This window comes from Ips typographus, linkage group LG16 (assembly GCF_016097725.1).
Source record: "Ips typographus isolate SLU linkage group LG16, UJ_Ityp_2.0, whole genome shotgun sequence".
Lineage (NCBI taxonomy): Eukaryota > Metazoa > Arthropoda > Insecta > Coleoptera > Curculionidae > Ips > Ips typographus.
In genome coordinates this window covers 1,814,242-1,841,125 of record NC_138437.1, presented here as the reverse complement: position 1 = coordinate 1,841,125, position 26,884 = coordinate 1,814,242, and the positions used below count along the sequence as shown (strand labels likewise).

Here is a 26,884-nt window from a genome sequence, read left to right as displayed (position 1 = left end):
GCGGAACTTATTAACTAACGTCCCACATGCGCCACGAAAAGTTATTACAACTAATGGACCATCCTAACGTTATCTTTTTTATCTATAGTCAGGTAATAGGATTTTCCTGCAAATCCCTTTTCCGAGTACTATGCACAAAATACGCTTTTCAGGGGATTTATTAACATCCTTTTTTCATTTGCAGATAAAAACAGTGTTCCTACAGTGGTTACCTTGGATACTTGGAATGAGTCGTCCAGGCAAAAAAATCACCAGAAAAACAATTATGATGAATAGTCGCATCAAAGAGTTAGAGTTGAAAGAACGATCATCAAAGAGTCTACTAGCAAATGTGCTAGACATTGACGATGATATTAGAAATGTGTCTGGAGCTTCAGGGAATAGTTCCACGATGTCCACAAATTTGGGTCCAGGATTTGGAAGAAACGCTACAACTATAGAAGAGACCACAATGTGTGGATCTTCGGGACAGCGCGATTTACAATTGATACTGAAAGAACTACAATTTATAACAAATCGAATGAAAAAAGCTGATGAAGAAGCTGAAGTAATAAGTGACTGGAAATTTGCGGCTATGGTGGTAGATCGGTTTTGTTTAATAATATTCACATTGTTCACAATAATTGCCACTGTTGCAGTTTTATTATCTGCTCCTCATATAATAGTTCAATAGTAAAGAGTGAATTATTTTCAGTCGCCAGGTGAAGATTAAATTTCTGTGATAGCTAGCGCAGGACCTGTCTATTTTATGGCATTTAACTGCGTGGAATATTCACGAGTTACACTATTACGGGGAATATACTCATGAGTCAGACCACGGTAAATTAGTTGGAATATCTAAAAAGCTAATTTATTTACCTTGCAGTTCAAATTGAGAGACAGAGTCTAACTCCGTAATAATAGAAAAACTTCACGCAAAATGCCACATACCTATTTGGTTAGATTATATTGTAGTATTGACAATAAAATATATTTATTTGTATATACCTGATCAATTAATTTTTGGAATTAGTCACGAGTCATTATTTTATAATTTTACAAAGTTATTTCCCATATTTCAGCTAGTTTTAGCGATTAATTATGTAGCAAAAAAGACATCCTGCTGAAACTGACAGAAAGACAAATGGCTATTGAAAATAATTCATAACATGCAATTAAAAACAATTATTATTTAAACAAGCAAACTATATTATAGTACGTAATATATGTTTCCAGCTGGGTTTAAGTTGTTCTTAAGGTGAATGTAAAACAAACACGCCCTACATCATTTCAATGCACACAACAACGAGCATATTTTATACAATTTTACAGCCTAAAGAACAATTTTTACCATAATATTAATGTGTAAACGGCGTAGATAGAAATAAAAATATGAGGAATAACTCGTATATGTATTTGACCATATTTTAGGGTACGTCATGGTCATCATACGTGACTGTATTTTCCTCGCTCACTGAAACAATGGCTCAGGAAAAATGTGGACATAATAGCTCATCAATCTCTTGAAACTAAAAAGGTTGGAACCAACTACGTAAATAATTAATAATAATTTAATAATTTTTTTTATAAAAGTCTATGTGTAAGTTTAACATTTTTATAGCTTTTGATGACCATATCATATTGTGTGCATCAAAAATATACATTTTAACATTAATATACTAGGTATGTATATATTTTATACCTTTTAGATCAACGTGGAGTATGTAATGCTTTCGTTTAGTCGCTTGAAATGTAAGGAAGAAACAAAACCAGTAGAGAGATTGATCAAACTATTTCTGTGACATATTTTCGCGAGTCTACGGTAATATCAAATGTGTCCACTATGTATAAATACTGTGCATAAATTCTATTGTGATGAAATTCACAAGTAAGGATTTAGAAGTCTAAGGATTTTATAGATAAACTATATAGTTGTAGTTAACTGGTGACGTGATTTTTAAAGTAATGTCAGCCGTTTTTATATAAAATTGGCCAAGGTGTTAGAAGAATTTTAATATTTTTAAAATTCTTGGTCCTGGTTGCTAGGCAATATTTTCCACAAGCTATATATTTGATTTAAAAAAGCAATGTACTCCGTTAAAATTAAGAGAGTACCTATACCTATTTGATGTATTCTATAATAAATGTATGGGAAACGTAATTTGCGCTAGATAATAATGTTCAGTGTATCAGCATTTTGTTAAAAATGTAATAAGTACATTTTAAAAGTGCTTTAGTTGGTGTAACTGTAATTGTAACTCCCGAATTGTTTCGAGTGATTATTTCAACGGAAACCAATTTGTGCACGTTTCCTCTTAAGATTTACTCACCTTTAGAACCCTAATTTGATGGCCAAGAAAATTACGACAAACCGAATGACAGGAAGGTAATTAATACATTTTCGAGATCCGCAGTTAGGTATGTCTTGTAAAAGGAAACTTTGAATATAAATAGTTTATATGTATATTCTATTCTGGATGTTTTATTTAATGCACAACTCCCAGAACCTGAAATGAATAAATATGTATAGTTATCAAAAAAAGCCAAATTTTTATTGTATTCTACATGATACATTGAGAATCGCTATACGAGACGAGTTCTCAACCACAAAAAAAATTATATGTAATAAAAAGAAACATTATGGGTTGAAATCTGGGTTTTTCCTCAATATCACGAAACCTTCCATAATAGGGGTGAGAGAAATATATTCTTCCGTTGCCAATTCTGCTCGTTCTCCATGTGCCAGCAACACGGGAGTAGTATGAGTTTGGAAACCAGTAATGGTTTTTGGTTTTCCTGCTTGACCTACTACGTCCACGGCCTGAAACATGAAAATGTTTTAGTAGACTATTAAACGTTTCTACTTAGACACTAGACAGAATGTCACAAATTCTGGGGTATTGATTTCGAAAACGGTAAGAGATACAAAATTAAATTATGGCAAAGTTGTGCAATTCAGAATTCGGATTACTTATTATTCGGAATTTTGGAAACAAGTTTTTATTTTGTTCTGAGCTTATTTCACAAGATCAAAATAATTGATACTTTGTCGTTACAAATTATCAAGCCTTTCAGGGCAACGTTATTAGATTTAAAATATGAGGGTTTGGTTTTTGGAAGACCCAGATTTTTTAAACAAATTCTGAAAACACTTTTCATTCTGATTTAAATGATGTGCAACACTTGTTTGTTTGAATTTTAGGTTAGTTTGACAAAAACTTATGAGTAAATAATGTTAATTACCTATTCATATACAGGGTGATGGTACATTAGAAGTATCTAGAGAACAACTCAATATTTTTCACTGAAATTTGAAGTGTAGCCTAGGTTGGGTCCAAACTCTCTTTCCAAAATATTTTGGACTTAACGATGTGGTCAGATCAGTCGGAAAGAACACCAACTTTTGATTTTCAAATGGAAGACCCTGTTTTTAATCTCATTTTTGAATTCCTCGCAAGAAGGCTAGTAAATAATGTTAATACTTCCCTATCTTGCACTGTCTCTTAAGTATTTTATAAAAATGGTGAATTATTATGGCAAAACGGTGGTCTAAACTTTAATTAAATTCTCAAGTCCTGAAAGGTTTGCTGACGTGACCTTTTGTCCTCAGACAATACTACATGGTTGAAAAGCCCAGAGACAGAAAATGAAAAAACCTACAGAGTGGTCAATATTTCCCTTTTAGTCGGACAGATAAAAAAACTGCAAAAAGTCCGTTTTTTTAAATAAATCCATCGGTGCTCTATGGTTTGTAATAATAAAAGCACATTAAATTTAGAACAAATCCATGTATACATTTCCTATACCTAACTTCAACTGTTTCTGAGTTATTAACAGTTTTTCCTTAAAGGGCGCATCTTCGAGCAAAAAAGAACAAGTATTAGAAGGTAGTAACCCCTGTTTGTGCATTAAGCGACCGAGACGGAAGTCGCCATCTTTGTCCCCCATATTCGCCTACTGCGCAATTGAATGAAACTTCCAAAGTTAGTCGTAAAACAGTTTTGTTTATATTTGGTGGTATGTGAAGTTAGCTAAAAACCGCAAAGATTTGTTGTTTTTGTTTGTTTTGCTTTTCGGTCCGTTAAAGGTTAATTTTTGCAAACTGAAATTAGTTGAATTATTATTGACGAGTGGATTTGTGAATAGTGGTCAACAGCAGATTGATTATCGTCACTGATTTTCTGACAGTTTACGGCCGCCATACTGAACGATTTTTGTCCCCCTCTTTGATTGCTATTGCTCCCTGCTATATTTTTTTATTCATTGGGACGCATTCAATCGTAATCCATACTAATCTGAATATGGACACTTGCTTGGTCATAATGACTAGTTGTCGATTCCATAACTACAACATGTTGTGACAGATATTTGTCAAATTCAACACTGGTTCAAACTTAGCACAAGCAGGTGTCCAGATTAGTATGGAGTACTAAGTCAGAAACCGTTGAAGTTAGGTATAGGAAGAGTATACATAGAATTGTTCCAAATTTAATGTTCTTTTATTACAAACCATAATACATTGGTGGTTGCATTTAAAAAAACAAACTTCTGGCAGTTTTTCTATCTATCCGACTTAAAGGAAAATATTGACCAGCCTGTAGGTTTTTTCATTTTCAGTCTTTGAACTCATCAACCATGTGGTATTGTTTAACTGAGAACAAAAGGTCACATACCTTTCAGAACTTGAGAATTTAATTAATGTTTAGACTACCATTTTGCTGACAAATTCACCATTTTTATGAAATATCTAAAAAACGGTGCAAGATAGGTATAGGGTATCAAGTATCAACATTAATTACTAGCCTTCCTGCGAGGAATTCAAAAATGAGATTAGAAACAGGGTGTTCCATTTGAAAATCATCCAACATCATCATCATCTAATCATTTTTTATGTATCTTTATCTTTAACGATATTTTTTAAATGACGTGTAATGGTGTATGAAAATTCCTGTATTGCACAAATTAAAATTTTGATATTTGCTAATATTAATTTTATTTACTAAAATAGCACTACTTGTTTATGGTACGTTAAAAATCCCCGATTCTCATGTGCGGAGGTATAATATTTCTACATTTTGCTGTTGCATACGAAAGAGACCCCTCAAAAACTTTACGATGCTTTAGAATAGGAAATATTTTATTATGTCTTACATTTCTGTTGTGTATGCAAAACCTAGGTAATAAACTTTTTATGTGATATGTTGGAATGCCGAAAGTTTGTAGCTTTAAACATAAAGTCGCAAAGTGTAAGAAACACTTTTTGTTCATAGGTAACCTTGAACATTTTTAGCCTTGTTCATATGGAGGATTTTTCAGCAAACAATGAATCTTACGCAGGAACTTTGTAGTAATTGCCGTGTTTGTCTGTTCGTCAAGCAAGATCAGTAAACTGTAATTACAAACTTAAGATGGGATAGAATAACCATGTGGTTATCTAAATGCAAATTTGAGTCTATGATAAGCCCTACAGGCTGTATGGGTAATATTGAGCGTATAAGTTAGGCTTGTTATTTATGTAGATAGCAACTCTTCTGGTCATTCTAAGGCCGAATATCATGAGCTGTTATTTTGTCAGATTAAAGATTCGTCTGATTCATAAAAAGACTAGTATAATTGCGTGCCATATTTATAAAAATGACTGGGACAGATTAAAGTGTAAATTGCGAAGTACAATGGACTAAGTATTGATTCCTAAAAGAAATCTGAACTAATAATTTTTGAGGTAGACTGATAATTTACACAATGAGCATATTGTAGTCTCCCTATTAAATAACTACTCATGAGATTTATAGCCCTTTGGTATTTAAAGATGCTAATAACAAACTTTGGTTTAAACGATCTTAAGCTTTCCTATAATCCAGCTGCTCAGCGTCATTAATATTAGCATATTTGGTCAGAAGTTGTAAGGATATCACTGATAACAATGCTGTTTGTTTGTTTGTTGTCAAACTTTGATAACGGGGCTGTCCCACAATTTTTGTTTTATTTCATATTTACAAATACAAATTGAAAATATTATACCCGTATTTTTTGGTTTTCAAAAAAATTAAGTCTAAATAGAAAAAAAATGATGATAAAAACTACGTTAATCTTATGTTATGTAACCAATCACCGACAAGAAGTGAAACAGATGGCGTAAAACAGCCAATAAAATTGCCCAGAATTACGTATGTCACACGCGCGCTAAAGCAGATCTTCTAAATTTAATTTAGATCTTCTAAACATTTACGACCATGATTTTGATTTGATATGAAAAATTAGTTTTTTAACCCTATTCTTTCGATTCCAGTCATTAAAACCAAAATGTATGATATGTGGGATAGGCCCACTGTAACAGAATGCTTAGTGATTGAATGTCTCTTATATAGTGGTGGGACTTGATTTCTTGGGTATGAGAAAAATTCACACATTCTTCCAAATGGATCGTACTCTATTGACGTATTTATAAGTTTTCAATACGGCAATACCCGCACGCAAGGACAACAAATCATAGACTGAGAATTTATTCTTTTAATTACAATCTACTAATAAGTTTCTGAGTTTTTTTCTGTTACATACTGATGCCCGATTTTTACCAGCCAGTCGAGCAAGCAGGATTCAGAAAAGAATACGGTACAAATGATCACCTACAAACCGTCCGCACTCTAATAGAGAAATGCACCGAGTACAACGTACCCCTACATCTGGCGTTCGTCGACTACGAAAAGGCCTTTGACTCGGTTGAGACCTGGGCGGTTCTGAACGCAATGAACGAGGCAAGAATAGACACAAGATACTCCAATCTTATAAAACACATCTACGAAAACGCTACATTGCAAGTAGCCATTGACGAAGATACATCAACGGATAAGATTAAAATAGAAAAAGGAGTCCGCCAAGGGGATACCATATCCCCTAAACTATTCACATTGGCATTGGAAAGCGCCTTTAAAAACTTGGCCTGGGAAAACAAAGGTATCAATGTAGATGGAACCCGACTGAATCATCTACGTTTTGCTGACGATATTGTTGTCATCAGTAACGACATCAATCAGCTGAAAGATATGTTGGAAGAACTGCAGGAAACATCAAAACAAATCGGGCTCAAGATGAATTTAAACAAAACCAAAATAATGACCAGCGAAGAGACGGCAATAACCATAGAAGGCTGCACTCTAGAACACGTTGAGGAATACATATACCTGGGCCACGCTATCAGACTGGGAAAACAAAACCAAACAAACGAAATATCCCGGAGAACAAGACTGAGCTGGGCGGCATTCGGTAGGCTAGGCTACATTCTAAAATCCCAAAGTATCCCAATCAACCTTAAGCGGAAAGTCTATGAGGCCTGCATTTTACCCGTCACAACATACGGACTGGAGACTATGACACTTACAGAGAGAAGTGCAGAGAGGCTCAGAACAACTCAAAGAGCCATGGAGCGCGCCATGCTGGGAATCAGCCTCAGAGATCGAATAAGAAACGAAGAGATCCGAAAAAGAACAAGGGTAACCGATGTTATGAGAAGAGCAGCCGAACTAAAGTGGCGATGGGCGGGTCATGTTGCAAGGCAGGATCCATCTAGATGGACTAATAAAATAATGCAGTGGCGCCCAAGAGCCACAAAAAGAAATGCAGGGAGACCCCCGAAGCGATGGCGGGATGACATCCAGAAGATAGCAGGAAGAAACTGGTTTCAAACTGCCCTGGATAGACGGACATGGAAATCATTGGAAGAGGCCTACATTCAGGAGTGGATGGACATAGGCTAAAGAAGAAGAAGAAGAAGACATACTGAAAACTTTGACTTTTCCATAACTGGTCAAAGTAGTCAAGTAATCTAACATACCTCTTGAATTATAAATAAACTAGATTAAGTCAAGAATTTTGATTTAAGGCTGTTTATTCAGCAGACTGTGGCTGTATCTAAAATAATTTCTACTATGAATCAAAACTGGCTTCGCATATCGCTCCAGCGGTGCTTCGACCGACAAAGACCATGCGAAGTTAAAGAAAAAAGGGCATATAGGACAATATAGGTTTTAAGAACGTTTTGCAAGGGAATTATCTGGAAGGAATCACGGATCTATTAATGAATATATTTACACCAACTTTTTTTAGATGCATAGACGAAGGATAACTCTTGTCAATGATTAAAAGCATAGTTAGATATTACTATTTCAACATCTTCAAATGATTACGCCAACTTAATCGAAATTTACCTATTTTTTATGGATAATAACTTTTTTTCTAAAACCCTAAATGCAAACTTACTTTACACATTAACTACATCTATCAGTCAGTTTTTGAAATTTGTAGAAATGTTTATTCAATTAGCTGCAATTCATTCCAGAATATTGACAATTCCAAGTCTATGTGACCATATTTGACTAAGAAAATGCAAAAAAACTTACCAATCCAACTCGGACGGCTACAGGAAGTGGGTTGAGATCTTCATCAAATGTAACCAGCATTCTAGGTTGCATAGCAGCAGCCAGAGTGTACAACAAGTAATGAGACTTTCCAAGAATAACTATAACAAGCATACCATTTCAAATTTTATTATCTCTTTTATTATTTATCAAACTTACTAGTTTTAACATCCAAAAATCCTACAATGGTGGACAACAGTCCAGCTACAGCTACAGGATTCATGAGTTGTCTGTCACTATGATAAGGACTAAGTGTTAGAGTTCCTTTGCCCAAATGTGTTAAACCTTGGGCAATGCGCACCATAAATAAGTTGTTAGGGTCTTTGGCGTGGTACTGCGCAAGTTGCCGTAACATGGCAGCTAATCTGGCGTTGTTTGTACCAGCGCCGACTAACCCCATCGCGAAAATAGCATTATGCGCTACTTCTGCGTCACTATCGTGTGAAAACTTGCTGAGTGTGTCCAATATACTCAATTTAGGGTTAGATACAGAGATAAGTCCTAAAGCCAAAGGTACGGCCCGTCTGATAACCGGCTCGCAGTACCTTAGTAAATGTCCGAAAGTCCTGAAAGCCATTTCACTGCCAATGTCTTCTCCCATACTGATTAACGCAATACCAATAACAGCAATTGCCTGTCTTGCTGAGAGGTCTTTATCTTTTTCTTCTGATTTTTCCTTCTTATCTTTATCTTTGTCTTTACGGTCTTTATCTGAACTCTCTGACCCTTCATAGTGTTCAGAACAGATGTGCAACAAATGCTGGACTTTCAATACATTTCCAGTTCCTGCATAAGCACAAATGTCTACCATAGTTGTTGCCATTGACCTGAATGGTTCAGGAATAACTTGTAGAGCAGCAATAATAGTCTCTATGCTCTCTTGTTTGCCTAAATGACACAGTCCAAGCCCCAAAGGCAAAAATCTAGCGTAAGTATCTTTTTTCAAATCTTCTTCAGATTTCTCCATTAAAGTTTGCATAATAGTTGTAGTGACTTGTGAGTTACCAGACCCTACTGAAATCATTCCACAAGCCAAAGCCGCCATTCCAATAACTTCCATATTTGAGTTGGGATCCGAAAATACAGGGAAAAGCAAACTGAGGACGGCCTCCCTGTTTGAACCCACATAAGCTAAGCCCAAACCTAGGATAGCCCCCACTCTCATGATTGGAGCATTATGCAAAACATAGTCACTTAGCAAAGCCAAAGCTGGATCACACTCGTTTCTAACGCCGCAATTTACAATACCACAGGCCAGAAGAGCTCCTGATTTGATGTAGTCTTCTGATGAATATAAGTACTTATCAATGGGAGTTAAACCACCATCTACATCCCAGAGTAGAACTAAACCAAGGGAAGCAGTGGCACTAAGCATTCCATGATCTTTATTTTGATACAGCCATTTATTTCCATCTTCCATTAAAAGTTTGTCTTGGCCAAAGGCAGCATTGACAAATCCATTAACAAAACTGGCAGCTAGATTTTGTTTGGCTGAATCAACTTGACTACCACCAAATGAGGGTCTGGTGTTCTCCAGATGTGATTTATAAACGTCTTCAGGCGACTTGGGTTCCATGATATCTAATTCTCTGGCTAAATTTAAAAAGTGATTATTCAGGTGGCAATTAGCCATTATTTCAGAGAGGTCTTCATACTCCGGCGTAGTCTCGGGGATTTCAATGTAGATTTGTTGCCTTCCCAGCATAAAAGCTAATTGTTTTTGCAAAGTCCTGAAATTACAACACTACTAATTTGAAACTTAATCAAACTAAAATACCTACGTATCCTTGCAGGACAGGAAAATTTCTTCAATCAATGCATGATCATTTAACTGCATTGCCAAACGTAGTGCCTGGGGATATTCATTGAATTTCCGGAAAAGCAATAAGGCAGTTTGCAGTAAGGTTGTGTTTTCTGGGTCAGCTACATACGGAACGCAACTGTTGTGAAATTAAGTATTTTCAACTGGTGACATAGTATGAAACAAAAAGAATTGTACCTGACAAGATACAAGCACACTCTTGGATAAATGTTGGTATCTACATATTTTTCCAAAAGGTCTAGCCTTTCAATTTCCATAAGTAAATCACAAGCCTCAGCCTCAGCATTATGAGCCATGTTGTAGGGCACAATTTGATTAGTTAATTGGATTAACTTGTCTTCCAGGTCCTTATCATCAATGTCTTTGTCTGACCATTCTCCTGCTATTTCTCCAGACAAATGCCTAAAATGTGACAAGTAATTGCGTCTGGTTCAGCTTTCAAGAGTTGCAAGTGCTTTTAGTAATGTTTCCATACCCAAAGTAAATTAGTGAAAATTTCTCTCAATCAATTCAATTGGCGTTTCAAGTTAAGATAGCAGCGCCATTTGAACTAAAATCGGGCAACCCGTTCCTAACGTAACATTATAAATAATATGACACTGTCATTTCATATTTATGAAACCTGTGCCAAATTCCTAACCAAACTATGCCAAAATCAACATAAACAAAGGGAGAAATTACAGCTAGAATGCCAGAAACTGTTTTCATAACTGATCACCAGAGGGAGTATCTCTTATCTTGAAAGGCCAATAGCATAAAAAGTTTTAATAATGTGACTAATTTTGCATTTTGGGCATTATTTAACATTGCACAATATAAAAAGCGTTTAAAGCGCATGTCTTGTTTAAGGAGGTCCTACACAGTGTCCCAAAAAGTTCTATAAGAAAATTTTATCATTTTCTACATATTTGATGTTAAAATTTGCTTTTGCTCCCTGAAGAAATTGTTTAGAAAAGTGACATCACTGCATTCAAAGTGCCAAAAGTCAGAGGCTTTCAAGTGAGACAACCTGTATATTATTTTGTCATCAAACTAGCTTGTCAAGACCTACTGAATGCTGTTCAAAAATGGTACGGTTTCTGAGATACCTATTTACGGTCAAAGTTGCTCTGTTTAGTTGTTGTTTTTAATTGGTTTTTAGTTGACAATTTTAAAAAACGAAGAATTCTTATTATTTGCCTCTCATACAGTTCCTAAGTCATGTATGTTAGGTTTTAAAAATCCCAGATATGTTTAAAATCACTTTTGAAGAATTTTGTAAAATTGCCAGATGTCTCTAAATATAATTTAATAACGACAGAGACTTCTAATGGGTTTTTATCCTTCCAACAATATTATTTAAATTCGAAAGCTTAAAAAAACTTTGTACCTCCTAAAAAATACTTTAAAAATATCATATGCCTAGAAACACATTGCAAAATATCTCTATCATCATTTTGAAAATGCGATAGGCGTCTAAAGATGACAATTTTTATGGTTTGCATAAAGCAAACCTATCTTTCTTTGATTATCTTTACTGCAATGTGGTGGAGTCAATTCAAAACAAAAAAAAAACATCCATATCTTTAGAATATCAATGGTTGGTGCAAACCATTTGACATTTGTGATGTCATCTCAATTTTATTTGAATTTTAACAAAAAGGTACAAGGAAACAAACAATAAATTAATTTTCTCATGGTATACCTAATTATGATCATTAATATGTATGAACTACATGAGAACAGCCATAGGACAAAGACATTATTATTCCTGGCTGTTGCAGCAGATTGGGTGTCAAAAGTCATAGATATAAAATAAAATGTAATCTTAGCATTGATGAAAACATCATATAGTACACTAGTAAGTCCCAAATATTACTATCAGTTACTAGTGTCTGTCAAAATGCTATTGTCTTGTCCAAATGAGTTCTTATTAATATAACATAATTTAATTTAGTAATTTTTTTTTATTAGTATTTGCCACTGTAATGAGCCATAATATGGCAAAACCCCTCAGTGGATTGGGATTGACTACCAATAAACCAAACCTCACACAATACAATTTAATTTGCCACTTAAAATACGTATTATAAAATAAAACAAAGTAAACTAAAAATGCATTGGAAGATCAAAGTGCTCAAATACTATTTACTTTGTCCAATGAGTTCCACAGCCTCTTATTCCTATACTGTTATCTCAAGTTTATTAATGAATTGTTTACACTGTTATGTTTTGAAAAAAAAAATTATTTCAACTGTTTTACAGATCTCAACATTTCTCATGACCAAATATACATTTCACTTGGTGTTGAAATATGTAGATGTGCACAATAATACTAGATATTAATTAAGTTATTAAGTACAATAATAGAAAAATTATTGAAAAACATAAGAAGGTAACTCTAAAAGGTGAAATTAAATTAACATTCAGTAGCAATATATGGGAATTAATACTTACACCTTAATTTGTAATAATGCTACTTAATAAAAGGGCATAATTGTAAAAAGAATCTTAGGTGCCCACCATTGAGTCATCAATTTTACTACTAATGTTATGTACCAAGAATTCACATAACAATGAAAGATTTCACAGCACATTTAATTCATATCAAAATTAATCTTTTATTATTTAGTACTACTTTTACTTACCGGACATACTCATGGCCCCACTCTCCAATTTTATCCAAATCAGAAAGAAGTCGATACTTCAAGCAGTCTCTACCTTCTCCCATAGTCATGGCTAATACTGAAACTATATCAGCACAAACAGATTTGATGTTTGGGTTTTTAATCTTTTCAAAAACTTGTTTCATAGTGTCATAGTGCACCCTCATAAACTTTAAAGGCTTTGGGACAGAAGTCATTGAAGTTGTTGAGGCCCGAATTTTAGTACCAAGTACATTCAAGGCAGCTAAGTAGAGGTTTTCATCATTTTCCTTTCAAAGAAAAAGGGGGTACAGTGATAATGACTAAACAATTTTTTTTTTTAGGTTAACTTACTGTCAGTCTTTCAACACAAAGGTTTAATTCTTCCTGAAGTTGTTTATCCTCTTCAGACTAAAAAATATGGAACATAATACTCAAAAAGCATGAAAATAGGGGTAAAAAGGGCTTACCAACTCATTTTTGTCCTCTGTGGCTGCATCTTTTTTAACTTCCACTTTGGCCGGGGTTTCTACGTTTGACTGCGACATTTTCGTATTTTCTCTCACAAATCCGTTTCACCTGTAAATTAATAAGAAAGCTTGTTGTAATTCAAATACCGTTGCTGATTTTTTTTTAGTTTTTATTTACCAAGCTCGAAGAAACATGAATTTACACAATAGAAGAATAAATTGTTGTGATGAATATCATGAATTAGAATTTGATGAACGGATTGACAATTGACATTTATATTCGACAGAACTGACAGGAGAAAAGTATTCAATTTTGACAATCGACACTAAGAAAAGAATCAGACATTTAAATTAAATAAAATTTGAAAAATCCAGATAAATCAAAAGCATAACAAAATTGACAGGCAGCTTTTAGATGATATTCAAAATTGTAAAACTGAAAAATATAGACACACACACAACTTCACCGACACCACAACCGACACCGACGATTAGCCGGAGAAGCAACTGTCAGTTCACATGTATTAACTTCATATGCTTTCTGTACTAAGAATACAATTCTTAACTTTCTACAAATAATATTAGTATATAATTTCAATATCACATATTTGAAAAATATGACTAGAATATTGGAAGCGGGTAAGTAACAAAAACAATTAATCAAAACAAATTCTAAATTTCTAAAATGCTAACAAGCTTGTTTGTCCTCCAGGAGTTTCGGCTACTATCAATGTTCTTTACTGGTTTAAATTCATGCGCGCTATATTTGTTTCACGCTTTAAAATCCTACAAAATGAAACAATGATCCAAAATAAAAACAAAAACATTTAAAACTAAATTAAAACAAAACAAGAAAGTTGTTCTGTGGTCTGTCAAATATTTGACGCATGACATTCTCAAAGAGTAGGTCCAACATCCAATATCCAATACGCAGGATTTTCCGCGCAATCCTTAATGGCTTCCAAGGATATGTGTTAATATTATTTTTTAATTAACATTTAGTAATTATATTTGACATAAAGTGCCGTAAAACAGGTTAATAATTGCCAGAATTACTACCGCCGAAGCACCATTGCCGGCATTGAAGCTGTTTTCTTAAGGAAAAGGAGCATCGAAGTAAGAAAATTGTGGGTACATTTAGTTCAATAGGGTTCAGTTTTCAATGGCCGCTTGCGATTATGGACCTTAGCTGTGCTCGGTAAGGACGTTTTTCGCTTGATAAATCACATGAGGAGGAATATTTTGTTTATAAACAAAGCATTTGGACTGTTTGGAGGATGAATCTCTATTAAATCAAACACCTACAATTTGTTTTTTTCTAATTATTATATTTGTGTAGGTACACTGTGTATAACCTATTATATTTTACATGTCATCTATTATTGACCTTACAATTTCCATTGAATTTAAACTGATAGTATATTGGGAATCAAATACAGAATATGTATTTAAATGTTATTACTCAAGTTTTGTATCAAGTTATGTACCTACACTACTTATTTTTAGTTAAAGTCAATGTGGAGATGATAAGGAATAAGGTTGCTCCAATGTTTAGATGTACTTAAACATTATTTGTTCAAGGCATAAGGAAATGTCCTATTTAAACAAGCATCACAGTGAAATAAGTTTTATTATTAGTACAGTTAACAAATAGTAAAATTAATGACAAATACCAGGATATTTTAATTTGTTAAACAATTTATTTTTTTAATTAAAGTTGGCAGTTTTACCATAAAATCAGATTTTTTAGATAAATGTTCTGTTGTGGTGTTATATAGGTATAAACCCAAGGAACATCATAAAAATGATTGAATTCAGAACTAATATGTTTACTGGGTTGGATTCAGAGTACAAATATATTTTTTTTTTCAGATTTTGCAAAAATGTTCTTCAGGTTAATTTGTTTATGAAAAAAATTGGAGTTGCTCACTATAAAGCAGTTGTCCAAATTACATAAATCATAAAATACTCTACTTTTCTAAAGAAATTAGAATAACTTAAAAATGAACACATTCATTGCCAAATGTTAAGCAAACCCCTTCTCTTTATCAGTAAAACATCCTAATTTTAAAGAAAAAGTTGATTTACAAGGGGGTTCACTATGAGTCGGTAGAATTCAATTCATTTTGGTTAGTATTTTGCATTGTGTTTTTCTTTCTTTATTGTTACCTTTAATAGTTCATCTTCTGTGAACTAGGAGTATATTTCAAGTTCTTTGTTCTGTGACTTTGACCTTTTATCAATAATTGTAGGTTTATGGACAAAAAGGCTTTGAAACATTGAAAATATCTCACAAAGTTGTGTTTTTGTTTTAATTTCCTCACATTGAATGAGCAGAGGCTTCAAGAACAGACATAACAACTGGAAAAAAATATCAAATCAATTTATAACACAAAAAACATCAGCATGCTTGTGAAATAATTATTAATATAACAGGTTGTTGAACAGTCAACTTAATTAGTTCAAAAGTACTTTAACTGAGATAAAAATCAAAATTAAACAAAAAGACTGCAAATTACAGAATCTCTAGGCACTTAACTAGGATTCTTGGGTTACTAAATAATAGTTTCATTTTTGTATTTTGTTAGATATTCTTGTTTAAGCTAAAATAGGACTTAGTTTTTATACATTCTGACATTTAGGTGACCCAATAACTGTCTTCATAGAATTTATAGAAGATCAAAGATGGAAAATAACAGCAGGAGTAATAAACACAATATCTTGCATTGACATATTTTGAGGTAGGGTCTAATCTTCTTAATTTTGATTATAAACAGTAATAAACACTACATTTGGATAATTAGCATTTTATTTAAATCCCAATGTTGATTACTGTATGCAGGTGCAGTGAATATATTTAACCATATTTAGTGAACCTGCAGAATTGCTCTAGATTGAAGAATATCATTATGTATTACACACCCCATATTAGTTTAGCTTGACATAGTTAGCTTGACGTGTTTGTGAGTAGTAATTATTATAACTAATTTGACAAATGTTAATTGTACATTTCAGGATTTAAACACTAACCCTGAGTGGAACAACATTAATGCAGACTGAAGAAAAATAAATATGCAGGTATGTATCATTTATTGAAATTAGAGTTGGAGGGTTTAGTTAGGTGATAATTTTTTCCCCCATCTATTCTATTAATGGTTAAAGACACTGCCATTTGCACCATTGAACTTCAAGCCCAGCTTAAATTAAGCGTGGCCCAGACTGTGACTTTATATAACTGTAATCTACACAGTCTGAACCACATTTAACTTAAGCTTGGCTTAAAGTATGACGGTGCAAATGGGGGTTAGAGACACAGATACTTTTGTTGGAAATCATTTTCATGGTTTCATGAAATCAAAAGTATTAAGTAAGTGAAAGCAAACTCAAAGTCGATCTCCACAAAGTTTTTATTAAGTTGTTATGTACCTGACATGTTTTGAGTGTATTTAGACACCCATCTTCAGAGGCTTAAATAGAGTCACAGTCTGCTGGCTGTCATTCTACAAGGGGGGACAGCTGAACCCAGGTGTATAAAAGGTGGTTGGTTTTTTATTCTACACAGGTTAAGTTTTTTTTTTAAAAACCAAGCAATCTGCCATCTTTGAAACCGGAACTGGGTTTTTTCATCAAATTTTTTTTCCCCTGTGTAGAATAAAAAACCAACCACCTTTTATACACCTGGGTTTAGCTGTCCCCCCTTGTAGAATGACAGCCAGCAGACTCTGAAGATGAGTGTCTAAATACACTCGAAACATGTCAGGCACATAACAACTTAATAAATACTTTGTGGAGATCAACTTTGAGTTTGCTTTCATTTACACTCACTACTCCACTGTGTGAATATGGACTACTTCTTTTCAATAGAAGCATTAAAGTTTCTAATTCATACTTAATTGTTAGGTGAAAGTACATCTTAAACATCATCATCATATTGCAGCTTGTCTCGTCCACTGCTGGACATAAGCCTCTCTTAACATAAACCATTTTGCTCGATCTTGAGCATTAAAGATATCCTCTTCAAATCGTCCGTCCAACGAGTCGACGGTCGTCCCCTCTTTCTGTGTGCTTCATCTCTGGATCGCCATTCTATTATTCTCTTCGTCCATCTATTGTCTGACATCATTGTCTTGCGACGTGGCCAGCCCAGTTCCATTTTAAGTGTGTGACTCTTTCGATCGCATTCGTAACCTTTGTTCTTCTACACAGTTCTTCATTTCGGATTTTATCTCGCAGTGACACTCCCAACATGGACCTCTCCATGGCCCGTTGAGTTATTCTTATTTTATTGATAGTTGTTTGTGTTAGTGTGTTTCCAAGCGATATGTCAATACCGGGAGGACGCATTGGCCTTTCGTTTGAGACCTATCGGTATATCCGATTTGAGTACATGTCACAGCCTGCCGAAGGCAGCCCAGGTCAGTCCGATCCTTCTGTTTAGTTCGCAGGTCTGATGTGTTCCCATTTGGATCTCGTGTCCCAGATATTTGTAAGATGTTACGTATTGAGTTTCTTTTCCTTCGTTAAGTTCGTCATAAATTGGTCAATGTTGATTTTTAAGCCTACTTTTCGGGAAGCTGCGGATAGTTCTGAGACCACTGGTCCAAGATCAGCACGATATCGTCGGCAAAGCGTAGGTGGTTTAGTTTTTCTCCATTCACGTTTATGCCCTTATTGTCTAATTCAATCTTTTTAAATACATATTCTATCAGAGTTGTGAAAAGTTTGGGGGATTTGTGTCAATAAAAAAAATCTGGACATGTTATTCTTTGTTCATGCAAGACGTTATAGACAGTATTCTAATTAAAGATCTTCTGCTCAAAACTCCCTTCCATTCCTTCCTATAATAATGCAAAATTGTTATAGAAAATTAAATTTTAAAGGCACCCAAATGGCGGAAGTAGCAGATAAAGAAGCCAATGAAGTTCTCCACAGTTTGCTATCAGTTGACAGAATCGAAAAACAAGAACCATTATCCGATGGCGGTGAAAACCATAGAGGAAGTTCTCATAACTTCCACTCCAGTCAAGACAATGGTTCCAGCGAAGACGCACCATCCTCTATTCAGTACGCATCAGTTCCTATACCTCATTCTTTTTTTCCGACTCTTGACGGCTCCGCTAATTTTTCAAACACTTTGGATGACCAACAAGTGGTAAGTAAGTTGTTTAAAGAAGACCACAAAAAGTAACTTATGTAATTCAATTTATGTACATTTAAATGTCTGAGAAACTGACTAAAATATCACAAATACATAAATTTGTTTCCAGGTTATATGGGAAGGCCATGCAATAGTGGATCCGTTAGACTCCAGCATGGCGGCAATTTACGGCAACCAACAAATTCCAGGTGAAGTGGATGAAGAAGAAACTAAACCTCAAAAAATCAAAGTTCCTTGTCAGAAGTCAACAACACGACGAAAGCCGCCCATAAAAAAACCAAAGAAGAAAGGGTTTACCTCCGCTAATGAGCCTACAAAATTAGAAGAAAATCCGGCTCAAGTTAAGGAACGTTTTAAAGGCGGGTGCGAGTGTCAAGACGAGAGCTGTTTTCGAGGACTCAATCCGGAAACCGTGTTTAAACACCGGCATAACATTGCAGAACTGACTAAAGGAGAACATGATATGTATTTAATGGGAGTTACAATGGCCTGTCTTGCAAATCCAGATATTACAGTAAGACACAGAGAAAGGCGACGTCTAAGAGCCCAGTACGTATACCAAGGTAGGAGAGTGTGTTTAGATGCTTTTCTTTATCTTGAGAATTGCACACATTACCAACTGAAAAGAATTAGAAAACATGTTATGACTCATGGAGTTGCTCCCAGGGTACATGGAAATCACGGCAAAAAACCTCATAACACATTTTCTTTAGATATTTACTGCCACGCTCGAGAGTTCTTAAAGCAGTACTTAGAACAACATACTGGTGAGAGGGACATTCTGAACACTAAACAAGCCATCCAACTTCCTTGGGATGTTACTCGGAAAAATCTGCACGACGCCTACAAAGAATACGGACAAATTCTAGAACCCGGAGTAAAACTTATGGGATATTCGACTTTTCGGCATTTCATGAAAGAACAATTTCCTCACGTTAAATTTAGCAAATTGGAACCAAGAGGAAGCAATCAGTTACAACAGCAGCAACAACACCTCTTAGTGTCAAACTCTCCTCAACAAGTACAAGTTCAATTACCTCCTCAACAACCAAGACAGAAAGAACAGAACGTGACTCAAGTACAGAAGTGTATCATTAACAACGAAGTCCAGCAAGTTATTCCTTTAGTGGTGGCTTCAAGTGACAATTCCTTAAACCAACATCAGCAATCTCAAGCATTTCTGGTTACTCCCGTGCCTCAAATCATATCAGGTGCCAATATAGTTACACCACAGAATGCAACTAATCATAATACGAACACGTTTTCTTATCAGTTGACTAATACCGGCTACGTTATAAACGAACAAGGTAACATTGTTACGACGATGGCCAACGGTCAACATACGTCGTACCTTAGCAGAATGTAGTTTCATAGTTTTATTGTTTTTCTATGTTTATTGTATTCTATGTTTATTATTTATTAAAAGAAAATAAAGTTTCATTATTGTTTTTTTGCTTTGCATGATTTATTTGTCTGCGTAAAACTATTCTAGGTTAATGAAGTTTTAAAACTGAGGGGTTTTTCCCTCCTTTTTTCCTGAATACCTTATCTAACTAGGGGAATATGGCTTCTGCTCCCTTTATGGGACAAGTTGCTCGGGGTTTTCTTTCTGCCTAGGATTTGTCTAACTCTAGGCCTCTTGGAGCTTCGGTATACAAATGAATTGGTTGTATTATGTGGTTTCTGAGCTTTGCCTCCTTAATATGGGCCTGTACGGTGCTGAGTGTGTTACAAAGACAACACAACTACTGGCTGAGAGTAAAATGGGTCCAGGAACCTTATCTACAAACAATAAAGGAAAGGCATTTAAGAACAGTTGTCTACAATCATACTATTTTAATCCCTAGATCTCTATAACAATCAAATCAGTTTAAGTACAAATATATGTGTTTATTTTAATTCAAACTATTAGTTTTTTATTATTATTTTATACCATTATTATTATTCTTATTCTACATCAAATGGATATTTCATAAAAATTTATACAGTCGGTCCCAAATTTGATGCTCACCATTGGGATCTCAGTTATTATTGAAGTAACAACAATGTTTAAATTAGAAAAGTTTTAAAGAATTATATGGGTAATTCAAATCTTTTTTGAAAAATATTCTATTATATTTTGTTTTCAAGATATTTCGAAAAAACTGAACAGTGATGATTTCTTACATGGCCATTATTTTGCAAACTGTTTATTGGAGAGCCGGAAAACTTCGACATTGTTAGGACACTTTGTTCTGAAGAATAATTGATGTTTTATTGATTTTTTTTCATGGTACATATAAAAATATTTATTTTAGTTTGACAGCTGTTATCCACTGAACGATTTGCACAATAATGGCCAAAGAAAAAAATCATCATTTTTAGTTGATAGAGCATTGGAAAAATATGTGATTCAAGTCCTCGATTGCTTCGCATTCACAAAATGGGGAATCTGCCACCCCATTTCTAAATTGATGTTCCTTAGTCAGGCAATGTCCTGTTCGCATTCATTGTGATAGTTTTTTTGTTTTTATATTTTATTTTTTGAACCAAAAAGGCACTCGGTTTAAGGCATCCTTCTTTCCCACATTATGTATCCCTTTTATTTTAAAGCCACTTTGCATCTCATTCCTTTTTCTATCCATCAATCCTTGCCTTGCGTAAGGCAAGATATGTCTTATGGCCAGGTCTAGTTGTAAAGGAACATTGAGGTTTCTCCCTAATCTTGCAAAAATTACAGAGGTTTTTTGCTCTGACACGTCGATTTTTATTATGTATGGCAATTTTTTTGATGATAAATTCATGTAGACAAGGTGAGACAAATATAATTTGTATCCAACTGTAATAGTACCTAGGGCTAGAGGATTTGTTGACTCGAAAATTAAAATATGTTTTAATTTGATTTTATGTTTTAATGCAAAACTTGGAGGATCTCACAATATGTGGTATCTTGTTCTCATTTAAAACACATTGAGTTTTTAAAAAATGTGGGTTTAAAAAATAAATGACTGTCCTAAATTGAACATAGTTTCAGTAGAAAGCGTCCAAATGAAACAATAAAGTAGTAATCTGAGACATTTTGTGGGGTAAACCAAATTTGAAATAGTAAAAAGTTGCTTTTATCATACTTACTGTTACATTTATATCCAATTTTGTTTTTCTAATAACGTTAATGAAAAAAGTCATCTTTAAAATCCACCGTGTAAGCGCCCTATACCCAGGGCTAACCTGAACACTTTGGTAGGATTTAATGTCTTGTGAATTTAGTCATATTTTACCTTCTGTTTTACTGAGTGGTTCTGTTATACTGAGTGGTTCACAAAATTATTGACAAACCTTAAATACATACCATGTCATGGCGATGCCTAATGGGGTGATAAAATGCCTAATGGGGTGATGCTGTTCTTGATATACATCAATGATATTGTTTCGCTCCCTATTAACGAACAATTCACTGTTTTCGCTGATGACACGACCATTCTTTGGAGCGGCAAGAGTGCCGATTCATTGACTGCCACTATTGATGGGGACCTCTCCATAATCAAACATTGGTGCAATTCCAACTTACTGTCATTAAATATCAGTAAGACCAAGATCCTACATTTTGGATGCTCATTGCAGGAGATTTTTGTTGAGGGTGAGCCATTGTGCGCTCCTGGAATGAGCAAGTTTATTGGTCTTATTATTGACGACTCGCTTCAATTCGCTGAGCATGTGGACGGTCTGTGCTCTAGACTGGCGTCGGATTGCCATGCATTGAGGGTAATCTCTGGCAGTCTGGATTACCATGCAGCTAGGAGTGCATATTATGCACTGATTGACTGCTATCTCCGCTACGGCATAGCTTTCTGGGGGGTTTGTTCTCGGAGCCGCTTCAATTCTGTGTTTCTCCTGCAGAAGCGAGCATTTGGTGCTTGTGTCGTGTTGGATACAGGGCCTCATGTAGACACCTCTTCATTGAACATGGTATCCTCACCTTATGCTGCATTTTCATCTTAGAGACGATTTGTCTTGTCCGTGGCAAGTTTGGGGGTCAGTTGTCCGAGGGCTCCGGCTAGGTGACTTGCAGTAGATTCGTTTTGAGGCTTCCCATTCCTCACACGGAGAAGATTAAGTCGTCGCTTATTTACGGTGGCAAGAGACTTTTCAACAACCTTCCTCTCCACGTGAGAGGCCAGCCATCTGCGCATGGATTTAGGCGTGAGGCTGAGAGGTTTTTGCTTGACGGGGCGTACTATTCTCTGGATGAATTCTACTCGAGTTCTTAAGGCGCCTTGTTCTGCCATAAATTGACCAAGCAGCACTGTTTGTGTTTTTGATCCTCTTTCTCCTCTCTTATACAGGGTAACTGCCTTTTTGTTTTGTTTTTATTTTAATGATTGTAAGGTGTAATTATGTGTGATTCATATTGTATGTGTAGTGTAATAATTATGTATGTTATTTTTTTGCTGTTTTTGTATGTATTTTCAGGGCCTTGTCAATGACTTTAAGTTTCCGACAATAAAGCTACTTTTTTGATTGATTGATTGATTAAACTATACATTCATCTTTTGCCGCCAGATTGAGGCATTTTTTAGTGTGCAAATTGTTTTAGGTACGTTAGAGTAAAGTGAGCCTGTCTAGAGTTTTCAGATGATTGGTAAAAAAGAAAGACATGAATGTAGGTTTAAAACAAGATTAGAAAATATTACATGTAAATTGTAAATTAAAAGTACAATTTAAAAACTTGTATACCGGCTGACATATAACGTTGGTTGGTTGCTGACAGAATATCATAATTGTAGCAAGGTTTTTTTCGTGTGGTTCACAATTAAACAAAGAGTTGAAGAGAGGATGTTCTGAGGCTGACCGGCCTCTTCATCGGTATGCAACACCGAAAAAGCAGGCTACCCTGCGAGCATGCGAGTTTCTCTCCTTTTTTAACCCTTAGAACCATCAGTCACTCTGTCTCGCCTCAATCCGGTTACTCTAAAGGCTCCAGGAATTCGTAAAACCTCGCAAACGTTATGTGTTTGGTATGAGTGTGAGTGCGCCACAGAGATCTCCAGGGGAGAAGGAGGAAAATGGTTTGAGTTACACCTCAAACAGTTCCGCCAGATATCTCTCTCCGAGATTCCCAAAAGAGTATGTAAGTTTTGCGTCAAAAATGCAACTGATTCTTTGATTCTTGCTCTTCCCATTCTGCTCCTTCCCCTGTGGAGATCTCTGTTGCACACTTACCAAACAGACAGCGTGTTGCAAAGTTTTACGGATACCCGGAGCCTTTATAGATACCGGATTGATGCGTAACAGTGCTACGGTTTTAAGGGTTAAAAAACAGAAAGGAGAGAAACTCGCAGGGTAGTTATATTCATCATACTGATGAAGGGGCCAGTCAGCCTCGAAACGTCTCTTCAACTTCAACTCTTTGTTTAATTGTGGACTACACCCCAAGAACCTTACTACAAGCTTCTACTTACTTCCAAACAAGGAAGGTTCCAAAAAGTGTCCAAGACACTTTAAATTAGTATTCCTAGTTTTAGTGTTAACTTCTTAGGTTGGGTTAACTTCTTAGGAAATGGACTACTACTTCTATCTATTAAATAAATATTATAGGAACAAAATTATTTGATTAGTTGATTGATTAGTAGTTTATTCCTTTACCCTGAATGGTTCTAGTGCTTCCTAAAAGGCAGAAACATAATAGTGAGAGGTCCATATTCTCACAGTGAATACCAATATAGAAATGACCACAGTCTACAGTGAATACCAATATAGAAATGACCACAGTCTTCTCCACAACAAAAAGTGGACACTTTGTTGTGCAGAAAACTGTGTTCTATATTGGTATTACTATAATACCTTATGATTAGGAAGAACTTGATCTTATTTTAAAATTAATTCAATTTTAATGTGAACACACGTTTACTAAATTACATTATCATGTATGTGCAACCATATGGCAATTCTGAGAAACTTACCATTCAAAAGGAACCTAATAATCGACTCAATATATAGTTTAAGTATTGTTGATTTTATGACGCGCGCTTATTTAAGAAGTGAATATAATCAAAAAAGAAAACAATGTTAATAGTACTGGATTTATTACATCCTGGCTTGATCATGGATGCTGCGAACAACTTTTTACGACGTGCTGATGTCAGAGGGCCCGCAAGCTACACATTACCGGTATTAATTTAGACAGGCAAATAGGGCTTAAATGCTTATGTGTATAGTTTACGGACCAGAAATCATACTTCCTGGTTAAACACATCCCCTTAATTAGTGCGGAAAAGGAAATGACAGAGTAGGGCATATATGTGACTGATATTTGAGGTGAGAAATTCACTACTGCTCGAGAGTTAAGTATTCAATTAACACGAATGGCGCAATGCAAACTGGTTAGGCTTTTGTTTTATACTGGATCACTATACAGGGTGATACAGGTTTTATTTATACAGGAAGAATGTTGGAAAATGTACATAGTGATGAATGATTGAATTCATCTAGGAGGCATCTAAAGTTTTTTTCAAAGTTTTCCATATTCATTTTCTACTGTAATAAAATCCGATGTGCTTGTAATGTACAATTTTTGGAAATATACAGTATTAGTCAAAATGTACTTGTTACTGTTTTTAACGATCTACTTCTACTGCAATAATGCAATTCTGTTTCACCTGCAAATGACAAATTGGAGCTGTCTCTTTATACAAAACTAAAGAAACATCAATATTTGAGAAAATGTAGAGAAAAGTGTTTGTGAAAGAGAGTGAATCTTGAAAGACATAAGGATAGAAATAAGAACAATCGTGAAAGTAAGAGGGAGAAAAACAAAATGACTGACGTTGAAATGACAAATTTCTGTATTTTACAAAAAAAAGGCAGTTTGCCATAACTAATGAAGGTGTATTCAACAGTTTTGGAAATCACGTCAAAATTACCACCAAAACTCAATCTTTTTACAATTTTTGTAGTAAATTGTTTAGGGGAAGAAAAATAACGATATCCCTCGTAAAAATGCACAGATGACCTTTGATAGCTGGACCAGTGATTTCCGAAATGCCAACTTCTGATAACTAAGTACATTCGTTGTAATAAGCGTCGAAAAATACCTTCCTACGATATTTTATTGCTGTCATAATTGACACCATTGTGGATATTGTAGATTGTAGATTTATTATCGTAGATTATAGACTATTGTGTCTCTCTTTCTAGAATGTATGCTGAAGCTTATCTTACCACACTTCCTCTTCCAGGATCATTGATGATGCTTTTTAGTCTTGAGAATGAGTCACAGTAACAAAGCAGGAGTTCTGGGTGAGTATTCTTGAAATGAGGGAAGAGAGTTATCGAGAGAAAGGTCTATAGAATGTGACAGGAACTCGCCATTGTCAGTTTCTTCTGTCACATTCTATCAACACGTCTTTTGAGATTTCCGTTCCCTGCTTTCAAGTATTAGGGCCCAGGAGTTTCCTCCTCATTCTCTCTGCCCTCTTTATACTTCGAGTACAATCTGAACAAAATCTTAATCATTTACTAAAGACTTAAGCAATGAAAATGTTGTAGTCTATACAAATCTTAAGAATCTTTGGTCATAGCATATTATTAGAAGTTCTATACAATGACTGGTAAGTACCTAAGAAGAACAAGATTTAGGGGCGGTTTTATTAATATATTTCAACCAAATCAAACATTTGTTTAACCATGCACAATTAATTTAAACTTCATTTAGAAATATGGTTAAAAGTATATTCCTTAGTTATTAATAAGTCGAGTGTTTGTGTATGGCGAATATCATTCTAACATTGGATGACTTAACAGTGTAATAGAAAGATAATTGTTTTAAATGTGATATTAATAAAGATTGCAAAGTCAAAACATAGTACGTTTCTTCACATTGTTACGTGATTCCATTTTACTTTAATTTTTGGCAGAGTTCATGTAATTCTTACATTATTGAATCCTCGAACGGAATATGTTTGAGAATTTCAGTACTAGAAAACCAATTTAGATGTTTTTAAAGGCAAGCTCTGTTGCAAAACTACTAAAATCAGGCACAAGTAGAATTTACTATAACCAGGTGTTTAACAGAACTTTAGAATGTAACAGAACTGGTTGACAATGTATGTGTTCGTTTTTTCTGATAACTCCATTCCCTCGTTTCAGGGAAGGGATCATTTTTATCATGTTAGCATAACATGACATAAGCAGAACATAACACGGGAAATCGGTTTTTATTTTCTTGTGCCTACTTTCAAGTGGCAGTGTCCTAGGGCCCTAATTCTTGAACACAGGGACTAGAATTGCCGCGAGAAGTGCTGATAGAATGTGACAGAACTGGTTGACAAAGGCAGGTTTCTGTCAAATCATGTGTTGGTTTCTCCTGATAACTCCCCTTGTTTCAAGAATCTAGGGAGGAATAAGCCTGTGAGAGAATGTAAATATGTGAACTTTTACTC

General features: G+C 34.8%; 3 protein-coding genes across 6 annotated transcripts in view; 2 read left to right on the top strand and 1 right to left on the bottom strand.

Moving 5' to 3' along the window:
- Nucleotides 1-2,450, top strand: part of nAChRalpha6 (nicotinic acetylcholine receptor alpha6) — an 86,297-nt gene extending 83,847 nt beyond the window's left edge. For all 3 annotated transcript variants that reach the window (XM_081994131.1, XM_081994129.1, XM_081994130.1), the window contains one exon: nt 185-2,450. In XM_081994131.1, the coding sequence (XP_081850257.1) occupies nt 185-673 (489 nt within the window). In that variant the 3' untranslated portion in view covers nt 674-2,450. The remainder of the gene's footprint in view (nt 1-184) is intronic.
- Nucleotides 2,451-2,506: 56 nt separating this feature from the next.
- Nucleotides 2,507-13,642, bottom strand: Rpn1 (regulatory particle non-ATPase 1). The gene is made up of 9 exons (XM_081994127.1): nt 13,488-13,642; nt 13,310-13,418; nt 13,194-13,250; nt 12,843-13,129; nt 10,393-10,617; nt 10,175-10,333; nt 8,553-10,123; nt 8,376-8,494; nt 2,507-2,800 (listed from the first exon to the last, which is right to left on the bottom strand). The coding sequence occupies exons 2-9, from the start codon at nt 13,385-13,387 to the stop codon at nt 2,618-2,620; spliced, it is 2,679 nt and encodes an 892-aa protein (XP_081850253.1). The 5' UTR covers nt 13,388-13,418; nt 13,488-13,642; the 3' UTR covers nt 2,507-2,617.
- Nucleotides 13,643-14,229: 587 nt separating this feature from the next.
- On the top strand, nt 14,230-19,917 carry LOC145738816 (uncharacterized). 2 transcript variants are annotated; one of them, XM_081993891.1, is made up of 4 exons: nt 14,230-14,425; nt 16,325-16,387; nt 18,190-18,461; nt 18,577-19,917. In XM_081993891.1, exons 3-4 carry the CDS (start codon nt 18,198-18,200, stop codon nt 19,831-19,833), a joined length of 1,521 nt encoding a protein of 506 aa, XP_081850017.1. In that variant the 5' UTR covers nt 14,230-14,425; nt 16,325-16,387; nt 18,190-18,197; the 3' UTR covers nt 19,834-19,917. The 2 variants fall into 2 exon arrangements, with proteins under 2 accessions (XP_081850017.1, XP_081850016.1); XM_081993890.1 differs by having other exon boundaries at nt 14,231-14,507.
- The last annotated feature ends 6,967 nt before the right edge of the window (nt 19,918-26,884 follow it).